At 46.2% G+C, this 11,358-nt stretch overlaps 1 protein-coding gene across 4 annotated transcripts; it reads right to left on the bottom strand.

The window, feature by feature from the left end:
- Positions 1-863: 863 nt before the first annotated feature.
- Positions 864-11,310, bottom strand: hnrnph1l (heterogeneous nuclear ribonucleoprotein H1, like). Of its 4 annotated transcripts, none has more exons than XM_047043245.1 (11): positions 11,223-11,310; positions 10,544-10,640; positions 10,274-10,429; positions 10,022-10,165; positions 9,320-9,458; positions 7,814-8,001; positions 7,445-7,554; positions 7,080-7,215; positions 6,625-6,708; positions 6,427-6,522; positions 864-1,474 (listed from the first exon to the last, which is right to left on the bottom strand). In XM_047043245.1, exons 2-11 carry the CDS (start codon positions 10,626-10,628, stop codon positions 1,377-1,379), a joined length of 1,236 nt encoding a protein of 411 aa, XP_046899201.1. In that variant the 5' UTR covers positions 10,629-10,640; positions 11,223-11,310; the 3' UTR covers positions 864-1,376. The 4 variants fall into 4 exon arrangements, with proteins under 4 accessions (XP_046899201.1, XP_046899202.1, XP_046899200.1 ...); XM_047043246.1 differs by having other exon boundaries at positions 6,646-6,708; positions 7,805-8,001; XM_047043244.1 differs by having other exon boundaries at positions 7,805-8,001.
- Between the last annotated feature and the right edge of the window lie 48 nt (positions 11,311-11,358).

The raw sequence follows: 11,358 nt of genomic DNA on the forward strand, positions 1-11,358 counted from the left end.
CTCGGCTTGAAGCAACGGCCCCGGCGGATGTAGGTGGTATTGCATTTATGGTTAGGCACCTGGCTCTTCCGGTCCTTTTATTTTAGTAACTCCAGTCAACATTTACAAAACTATCGCCCCCAATAATTTGTGTTCGATTCTCGAACCTGGGTCATACTACTAGATTTTTCATAGAATAATTTTTCCAGATTTTTGCTAAATTTGAAACCAATCCAAAATAGGTAAACTGACACCCCATTTATTTACTAATGTCAAGAAAAGTTACAGTAGCGGTTAGAAGAACCAAAACTGTACTGTAGCTAGTGGTATATGCCAGTGGAGCGAGTGGTACGTGCCAGTGCCTGTACTGGCAGGCGCAGGCATACTGAGAACTGTCCCAAGTTATACAGAGTAAAAAGCCAATCAAATCACCAGCACCCCCAATTTTTGCCCAAACGTTGACAGGTATCAGAATCTCGCGCCAAACTTATAAAACTTCAGCCCTGCTAATGTTACTTTAACAACTATGAATAAAAAATACATTTGTCAAACATTACTATGGTGTTACAAACTCACCATAGACAAAAACAAGCACAAATACAAAACAAAATTCAAAATCCATAGCAGCTTTGTTCTGTGTGAAATGAATGTTGCACCTCACGGAGACCAGGTAAAAATGTTGTGCACTACTGTCAATTGTTACTCACTAATGCCAAAATATACATGTTGTATTTTAACATTGGCAGCATCTGTAAATAAACAAATTGACAGAGTTCTGTGAACAAGTTTATTTAGAACACCTGTAAGCAGAATCGAAACGAAGATTGTGGGACAGGGTCATACGACTGTTACAACAGGAGATTTTAAAACACTAACAGTTCGTAGTCGGTCAACCAAAACATCCGTTTATTTAAAAAATGCTTTTTTCACATGCTCTTTCACATTATAAAAACCCTTCTTCATACCAAGCATACAGAACTTACAGAGCAAAAGAAAAAGAAAACAAGAAGCTGAAAATGTTCCCCGACTCTGAAGGAGTCTCACAAACTGACATGATATTTACAAAAAGCACCCCTGGCTTATTCTCCAATCCCCATCCAGTCAATCAGGTGCATGAATTCTACCTGTTCAGAAGTGGGGGAGGGGGGTTAATAAATAACCCCTGCTGCTCCCTGTAATGTACTGGATTGACAAACAAAAACAAAACAAGTAACATCAACATAACACACTGACTCCAGTGTCAAAGGTCAGGAAACTTAATCACTCCCCTCTCCTCTCAGACCAACCACAGACTGAGACTGGTAACCTTATCCAAACAGAACATCTTACCCCCTCCCACCAGCCAAAATGCTTTACAGAAGTTGTTTAGCCCCTGTGGCGCCCCCCCTTTGTTGCCCCTACATGCCCCACCCCCCTCCCATACTCATGCTGCCGTTCATGCCCACAGAGCCTCTGCTGTTGCCGTAGTAACTGCTGCTCATCCCGCTCTGGTTACCTGACAGGAAAGAGGAATATCAACGTCAGGATCAGCGACACACACACGCACCAAGAACGGACAGGTAAAAACTGCAGCAAGAGCGCACTCTAGAGGCACAAATTATCTACACCAGGGGTTCCCAACGACAGGGCCTTGGACCGGTGCCGGGCCGCTGAAAATAAAACTTTCAGCTTCCAGAGTTTGGCTGTCGCATGATTTCAAGGAATTTGTGAGGAATCTATAGAGGTTGTTAATGTTTAATCTGTGTTCGATGCATCCATTACTCTTTAAAATTATACGTACAGACGTAGCAATGACGATGACGTGGCAATGTGAGCATGATTTTTGTACCGTGTGGTACTGTGTGGCTAAGCGAAAAATTGCTCATAAAAAGCAAACAAATTTGATGAGTCCGATTCCAGACAGCTAAAACATGATTTTGTTGGCATAAACTAGTCACTGGAAAGGTTCAACTTAGTTTGCAGCTTTGTTGTAGTCATCACATTCATTATTTTATTTTTTAGGACTGGAAAAAGAATAGCTATTTGCAACGATACCCCAACTGGAAGCCTACATGGGCGGGTTGGCTGAATGGACATGGTACCGGGTCGCATAAATATTACAAATATATAATAAAAATCAAATATGCATACCGGTCCATAGTCCAAGAAAGATTTGGAACCTTTACACAACATGTTGACGTGGGAGCCGGTTATGTCAGGGCTGTACACTAACATTTTCCACTGGTGGCACTAGCGCAGAGGTCGCCAACCTGTCGATCGCGATCGACGTGTCGATCTCGGAGACTTTCCCTGTCGATCTCCAAAATAATTTCAGAAATACTGATCTCCGACTAATTCATGAACGCGGAGGATTCTTAAACTGAACGCGCGTTCTCTTGTACCTGGATTTGCATATTGGCCTGTGCGTGTTGCAAAGCAATTCACCGACAGAATAAATGGGCGTTTTTTCCCGAAGACGACCTTTGAGAGACCTGCTATCCCAGGATACCTGTGGGCGTGGTTGCCGTTGGTTTGTTTATTTACCCGGCCGTGTTGTCCACATAGTGTTAGCAAGCATGGCAGAGGCACCACGAAAGAGGGCGAAAAACTACAGTTTCCATCATGAATGGGAGGAGGAATTCATCTTTACCTTGGTAAAAGACAAGAGTGTGTGTATGTTGTGCCACCAGCCACAGGCACTGTCTAAGCGAGGGAATTTGGAGCGGCACCACAACACTAACCATCCGAAATTCAAAGACTGCTATCCACCAAAGAGCGCAATCCGCGCCAAAAAAGTTCAGGAGCTGAAAGTGGAGTTGAAGGCTCAACAGTCGCTTTTCTCACAACCTACGTCTCAAAGTAAGGCTGCAACTGAGGCGTCATTTCGTATTAGCCACATTTTGGCTAAACACAAGAGACCTTTTACAGATGGGGATTTGTTTAAGGAACTATTGACCGTCACCGCAGAGACTGTTTGCAGCACCTTCAAAAACAAAGAGGACATAAAAGCTGCATTCCGTGCTGTGCCTCTTGGTCCTACAACAGTGACACGAAGGATCGAGTTACTGTCGGATAACGTTGGTCAACAGGTGTTGGAGGACTTGTCACTCTGTGAATATTTTTCACTGCAGTTTGATGAATCGCTGGATGTAATGGACACGGCTCAGCTTGTTGTATTTGTCAGAATGGCTTTCCAGGACTTTACAACAAAGGAGGACTTCCTCACTCTTCTCCAATTAAAAGAGAGAACGAGAGGTGAGGATATTTACAAAGTTTTTAAAAGCTATGTCCGTGAAAAGAACATCCCCATTCAGAAACTGGTGGCAATCACTACCGATGGGGCACCGGCAATGTGCGGTGTGCACGCTGGTTTTATAGCACTGTGCCGTAATGATCCGGATTTCCCCGACTTCATGAAGTATCACTGTGTGATTCATCAGCAAGCCTTGGCTGGGAAAGTTGTGGACTTTTCTCATGTCATGTCACTGGTGGTCAAAGTGGTAAACTCGATTCGAGCAAAAGCGCTTCAGCATCGCTTATTCAAGGCGTTATTGGATGAGCTCGATTCGGCGTATGGAGACCTGCTTCTGCATGCTGATGTCAGGTGGTTGAGTCGCGGAAAAGTGCTGCAGCGATTTGTTGACTTGCTGCCTGAGATTAAGACGTTTCTGTCGAAAAGGAACGAGGAGCACGAGGAACTTTCAACGGATGCGTGGCTACTGGACCTGGGGTTTCTGACGGACCTAACCGGAAAACTGAACTCGCTCAACCACGAACTCCAGGGAAAAGACCGGCACCTCCTCCACATGATCAGCGCAGTGAATGCGTTCAAGGCCAAACTCTGTGTCTGGACCACGAATCTGAGGAAAGGGACGCTGACACTTTACAAACCTGGAAAAAATGTCACAGTCCATCAAAGACTCTTCTGACTTTCACCCTGAGCAGTACTGTGTGCACCTGGACAAACTGGCAGCGGAGTTCAGTCGACGTTTTGGTGAGTTAGAAATCATGAAGGATATTGCTGCATTTCTTTCAGACCCATTCCTGCCTATTAATACAGAGGAGGTTGCAGACCAATTCGAGAAAGCATTTGCTTTGCCAAGTGGAGTGGACATGGAGATGCTTGATTTGCAAAATGACATTGAGCTGAAAGCCAGGTCAAGGGACAGTGACTTTTGGGGACTTGTCAGCCGAGAGAAGTTTCCTCTCCTCAGTGCATGTGCACTAAAAGTGAGTGCCTACTTTGGATCGACCTACCTCTGTGAAATGGCATTTTCACAGATGAAAATCACCAAATCCAAGTACAGGAGCCGGCTTACTGACAGACACCTCACAGACTGCCTCAGACTGGCTGTCTCTGCTTATGAGCCAAACTACAAGGCACTCACAGACAGTGTTCAGTCACAGCCATCACACTGACTTGTCACATGAGAAATTTGTCAGTGTTGTGTTGTAACTTCAGTTTATAAATAAAACCGTTCATATCCAGCCTGCTCATTGCAAAGGTGTTTTTTCTTGTTCATATTGTTCACAAAGTGTTTGATTTCATTCAATTACAATAAGGCCAGTGTTTCCCACACATAGACTAATTTGTGGCGGTGCGCCACAGAATCAACACCGGCCGCCACACATTGCGTTTCGTTTTTTTTTTTTTTTACTTTCTATTTAGGTTAAAACATGCAGCGTATTCGTTCAGCTGCATTTCCTTTCCCCTGCTCTCCCTCCGTCTCTCTGTTACTGATGCGTCTTTCCCACATATGCACACAGTCACAACATCAGCACACGTTAGCAACAATGCATACAGTACATATGCCGTTCTAGTAAGACCGACAGCTATATCAGCGAGCCTTCAGCATTAGTGCCGTGGCTAAAAGTCGAGGAAAGTTGCGGCTACTTTTCGCTAGGTACCTTACTCACATTTACATTTAGTACTCGAAGTTTCCCCTTCGTTCTTTTGGTGAGAAGTCTCAAGAGCTAGCTACTTACTCGGCGTCATGGAGCCGACCAGTTAAATAGTTGTTTAGCACTAGCGTTGCTACATGCATAATGCAGAAATTATATGTTAGTTGTTGTTCATTTGTGAAGGTGTGAATCATTTTGGATTAATATTTAATGTAAAAATTATTAACAAATTAACTGTGTAACGAATTATTAACGAAGGAATAATTACGACCCCCCCCCCCCCCGTCTGACAACCCCCACCACTCCCCGCCACAATTAGATTTCTAATCTGTGGGAAACACTGAAGGCCAAATATAAAGTTAAGTTGTAAGTTCAGTCTGGAGTCTGTTCTGTCTCTCAACGCCTCAATAGGTAGATCTTCGGGTCACCAAGGCAAAGGTCGGTGATCTTTGGCCTAAAAAGGTTGGTGACCACTGCACTAGCGCTACTAACTTTCAGTTACTGGTGCTAAACATGATTTGGTCGCACAAATTATTTATAGTAAGCCACTCTGGATAATAATAAACAATAATGAACTTGTATTGCATACAGATGTGCACTCAAGGTCCATGGCATGAAAATGTCACTTTTATGAAGTTATTTAACATTAACCCGAGTTCCCCTAGCCTGCATTTGGTCCCCCAGTGTCAGAAATGTTGATAGGTGTAAACCAAGCCCTGCGTGTTTTTCTCCGCCTTTGAGAATTTAAACTCAAATGCTCGGATAAAAAAAATCTTCAGAGAATTTGGTCCACCAATAAGAAAATGAGCTATGACCGTGCGAGCGAGATATTGGTTTTCCCCTCAAGTCACATCATGGCTTGCAATGGCGGTTAGCCCCACCTCTCTCCTCCTCATAGCATTTCAAGCTAGACACAGAAATGGCACGTCCTAAGGAAAGCTCATTGTGGGACCACTCGTAGTGGCTGTACACTGCACACTCTCCACCTTCAAGAAAAGGCTCAAGACGCACTTGTTCCAGGAGTACAACGGTACTTAGGAATGGTTTGCTGGGCCCAATGTTAGTTTCCTCAAGGATCACAATGACTCTTGCTTAGAGACTTGTTGCTCTTGTTGGTTTGTGGTACAGTAACTGATTTAAATTGTTGTACTCGCTGTGAATTTATTTTTTTACTGTTGCTTGCTTTTCTACAGGTACACTTGCACTTATAGCGATTCATACAGTTTAATTGTAACTTGTTTAAATACATGCTCTTATGGTTCTTCCCTTTGGCACTTATTTTGGTTGTTAACAATATGTGCTTCATACTTTTAAAATCATTATTGCCTCATTTGCCTGGCTATAATTATTTTTCGCAGACCGTATGAGGCTTATTTAATTTAGAACACTTAAGTAAACTGTAATGACAACCACATTTTATGTAGTGAGGAATCTGAAGCAATACGAAAACATTACTTTTCAATAGGCTACACATTGCGCTGGCAAAAAAGTTTGGCCGCAACTCCAGTTTGTGGACTACGTGAGCCAGTGTGACATGGGTGACTGGGTGGTAGAGCTGAGACTCACTGTAATCGTTGTAGCCCCCCATGCTGGAGCTGCTGCTGTAGCCTCCAGAGTAGCCCCCGCCCATCTGCTGGCTACCCCCGTACGAAGACTGGTTACCTGGGGAACAAGGAGCACTGTCAGTCAGACGCTCACTTAACCAGGAAGGGGAATGCCCTTGGGGGCCTGTGTACTTGTGTGGATGGGTGGGTGAGGCCTCACCCATGGACCCCATCATCTGACCTCCGTAGCCGCCGTTGCTGCCTCCCGATGTCGAGTTGAGGAACAGCTCCACGTAGCGGTGCTCTGGAGGGAGAGAAGAGGTGATGTCAAACAGGTGCTCAGGGCCATGCTATAAAAGCTCCATACTGGCCCGCTCTGAGGTAGAAGAGCTAAGGGACAGACACAGAGGGAGGCGGACAGACAGACAGGGAGACAGAGAGCGGGAGGGAGACAGACGGAGACAAAAGGAGGGAGACAGACAGGCAGAGACAGACAGATGGAGGGGGACAGACAGAGGGACAGATGGATACAGACAGACAGAGAGAGGGAGACAGACAGACGGACGGAGACAGACGGAGGGGGACATACTGATGGAGAGGGACAGACAGTCTCTACTCTCTTGACCAAAGAGAATAGAGAGAAAGAGACGGTCGGGGCAGACGTTCAGGACTCACGCATGTTGGCCTTGTCTTTAGACATGGCGGCCACGGCGTCCTCGTGGGTGGCAAACTCCACATCTGCCTCCCCCGTCACCCTGCCGTCCGGCCCCACCTCAATGTGCACACGCACCGGGTTCAGAGGAGAGAAGAACTACGCACACACACAGTCAGGAGTATTTCTGGGCGATGCCAGATGATATTACATTGACTGAAGCATCTATAGTATGTAGATGAGTAATAGTAATTATTATTATTATTTAGCAGACACTCCAAAGCGATGCACAATACAGGGACGTGGATCTGAGCCTGCGCCCTCTAAAATCAAATGCTCTACCGTTGAGCTACAGTGTGTGCGCGCGCGTGCGTGTGGCAGGACTCACGCTGTAGATGTCAGTCTCTGTGGCACGGTACGGCAGACCCCTCATGTGAACGCAGTGGCCTGTCGTGCTCTGGAAGCTGGAGCCCCCGTCGCCATAGCGATCAGAGCCCCCTGGGGACCAGACAGACACGTCAGCACGGCAGAGATGGAGGGAGAGGGAAGAGAGATGGAATGGGGGAGGAAGAGAAATGGAGGGAGGAAGAGATAGATGAAGGGGGGGGGGGGGGGGGGTGGGGGAGAGAAACGGCAAGAGAGATGGAGACAGAGGGAGGGACAAGCAAAGAGAGGGAGGGAGAGGCAGATGGAGGAGACAAAGTCACCCAGGGGAGGAGACCGATCACGGCGGGCTGTCTATCCTCACCGTTCTCACCTCCTCCGTAGCCGCCCCGGCGCATACGATCGAACGAGCCCCCGCGGCCCCCCATGCCGTTGTAGCCGCGGCCCCCGCCGCCCCCGGGCCGGTCGTAGGGCCCCGGGCGTTGCATGCCCATGGGCTTCCTGGGGGGCTCGTAGTTGGTCCTGACCTCTGCACGGCTGCTCTTGAATATCTCTATGTACCTACAGGCACACACGCGCATCAGACAGGGCCCCTGTATGGCGGGGGTAGACCACTACGGGGGTGTGTGTCTGTGATGGATATGGGCAGGGCTAAGGACAGCTATGACTGTAGCATGGGGGTCCTACAGCCATGCATGGCCATCTGGGTTTCTGCTAGCCTGGCTAAGTGCTGCCTCGTGGTGATCATGATGGTAGCTGGGACTGGGAGTGCTCAGACGGGCCCAACTGCTTGGAGGTTACAGAGCCCCAGGTGTGCTAGGACAACGTGGCCGTAGCCAAGACAACTACACTAAACGATCCAGGCACATACACAGTGCAGGACTGGTGAACAACTTTGTGTGGAGGTTATAGGAGCCAGAGATGGGCTGGTTAGGGGGGCCAATGTTGAGCCCAGCCAGAGAGCTTTCCTTGGGTCAGGCAGGCAGACACAGGGGCAGGCAGCTGGTTCCATGGTCCAAGGAAGACTGGTTCTGGGGCTCCTCTATGACAGCCGGCTGGGGTGTAGTGCTGAGAGATGTCTGGTGTTATGGTACCTCCACACTACAGACACTGCTTTTTGCCTTCCACAGGGAATTTATATAACTAGATGCCCGATTTGCAAAATGTAAGTGCTTGTTTTAGGCGGAATAATGTACAATAGTGTCTGTAAAAGAAACACTTAAAATCTGATCATTTTGGTTATGAAGTTCATAGGCTTTTCTGGACTTCTTTGGACAAGTATACCCATAGCTTCCTTTTACAACCAGGAAGTCCCTCAGCACTACTGCCCACTAAAAGAGATATCTGAGGACTCTACCAGGGCTGAAGGCCACAATGACCTGATGTGTGCTAGCTACATGTATAATGCATGTCCTGGTAGTGTGTTAGCTACATGTATGATGTGTGTCCTGGTAGCTTGAGCCATCTACGTGTGATGCGTGTTCTGGTAGTGTGTGCCATCTACATGTGTGATGCATGTCCTGGTAGCGTGTGCTAGCTACATGTATAATGCATGTCCTGGAAGCTTGTGCTAGCTACATGTATGATGCATGTACGGGTAGCGTGAGCTAGCTACATGTATAATGCATGTCCTGGTAGTGTGCGCTAGTTACATGTGTGATGCATGTTCTGGTAGTGTGCGATAGCTACATGTATGATGCATGTCCTGGTATCATGTACAGAGATGGTCAGAGCCTGGCAAACGGTTACCACAGTAACAGATCAGACACTGGTTTTGTGATCATTTGAAAGTGGTGAATCAATCAAATCAGAAAATCAATCAATCAGTACCAATGATATCTGAAAAGCAGCTTGAAGCCAGCCAACCATCCATCCCCACCTGTGCCCTATTCTTTCCTTGTGTTTCTTTAGAGCCTTTTCAGCTATATCCTGTGAAGAAAACTGCACGAAGGCCTCCCCCGTACTCCTCCCCTGGAAGTCCACCGGCAATGTTATCCCATTTGGCACGATTTCCAACCCTTCAACCCAAGGACAGATAACCCCAGCGGGGGACACATTAAATCACATGCCCACATGATGTCACTTCACGTTACAAACACTCCACTCTTCTCTTTAAAAAATTAATTAAAAAAGTTTTTTTTTAAATTAAATAAAAAACAGGTCAAGAGCATGTTTTCTAAACAGCTTACCAGAAAAAAAGTGTGGAATGTTTTATTTTTTTACTGATGTGGGAATATAGCATGATTTTATTAAGATGAATAGAAGCATTAAAGATGCATAACTGGGTATCTTACAGTAAACCGAGTCAAATTTGTTTAGATTGAGTCAAAAATAAAAAGTTGGTCTGAACGTTGAACTGATATCCATTTGTCGATCTGTTTTCCAACAATATTTACAGTTAGAAATAGGATAACTGCTAGCCATCCCTCATAATCAAGAGTTCACAGATAATATACCCTGATACTATTCAAGAGTAGTCTGTGTTGACCTCTCCACCCTACGAACCTGTGTCTACGTCTGCTTACAGCAGAGTGGTGTTGAGGAGGAGCGCAAAGGAGCATGGTGAGGAGGGAGAAATTACCTGAGAAGAACTGGACGATCTCCTCCTTGCTGCAGCCGAAGGGCAGGCCTCGCAGGCGAACCAGGCCGTCCCCCTCTGTCTCTGGGCAGTTGGGGCCTGTGTGCTTCATCACCCAGTCCATCTCCACGTTGTTGGACTTGAAGACTGTCACACACAGCAAATACAGGATTTATATATAAACCACAACATCAAAGTGTGTAGGACAAACTTAAAACATGCCCTTCCCTCCCACACAAACACAGTGACCTGTACCTTCCACATATCTATGTCCCAGGGTCTCTCTGTCCTTCTTAACTGCGATCTTCAGGTCTTCCTCGGTCTCCAGCTCCACAAACGCCTCCCCGCTTGGCCGCCCCTCCCGTGTGTAGGTGAAGTGGATGCTTGTCCCATTGTTTGCAACTTTACAATCTGGAGAACCGAGAGCATTGAACGGTTTACTGCAACTACATCTGAATATATTAGCAATTTCGCAACAAGGCCTCGGCTAGGGCCTCGTGTGCTGTGAAAGCCCGGTCAACCCACCTGAGAAAAACCGTGACACCTCGTCTACGGCGCAGGACCACGGCAGGCCGCGCACTCTCACCACGTATCCTTCACCGTCAGCCATGGTTGGTCAGCCCTAACACACACACACACGCACACACGCTGGTAAGATTGGTTTTGCAAAAAAAAGTGCCTTCTGAGGCTCTTAGGTTATATTTCAACATTCATGGAACACAAACTGGACAGTTAATTAACACGTTTCTGTCGGAACAAAAAAGGCGTGCGTAAAAGCAATGAAGTCTGGCTAACGCAACCAGACCAGGCGCCATTTCAAAGTCTACGCATAGCTACAGCTAACTAAGCTAGCTACCTAGTAAAACAATCAGATTAAAGTAAGATCAATAAAATTAATTCAAATCAATTTTAAGTTAAACTGCCAAATTAGAATCGATAAAACCGCAATGATATTAGTTGACTTTCTAATATGTCTCATTCATTGTTTGTCTGAAACGATAAGACAGCAGCTAGCTGGCTATCCTGACCAAGCATAGCCGCACGCAGACAAAGGCGCAGGCCTCTCCTGAATACATTACTTAAGACAAAAGAGGTTTGGCAAAGAAACATACATTCGTGTATGTATTTATTGGGTTATGCATCCTTACAATAGCGTAGCCCACCAAATTGAATATAACCAAATTGCTTTAAAATATACAATTACCTTTATTTTTCCTTCTCAAATAATCACGTAGTCGGCGTGGTTGCTCACGAATTTGTTCCCCCAGGCCGGTTCTTATGAGTACATGCGCAATGGCGCACTTTAGTTGTAGGGTTGCCAAGTTTCTTTACATGGTTTA

This window comes from Hypomesus transpacificus, chromosome 20 (assembly GCF_021917145.1).
Source record: "Hypomesus transpacificus isolate Combined female chromosome 20, fHypTra1, whole genome shotgun sequence".
NCBI classification, from domain to species: domain Eukaryota; kingdom Metazoa; phylum Chordata; class Actinopteri; order Osmeriformes; family Osmeridae; genus Hypomesus; species Hypomesus transpacificus.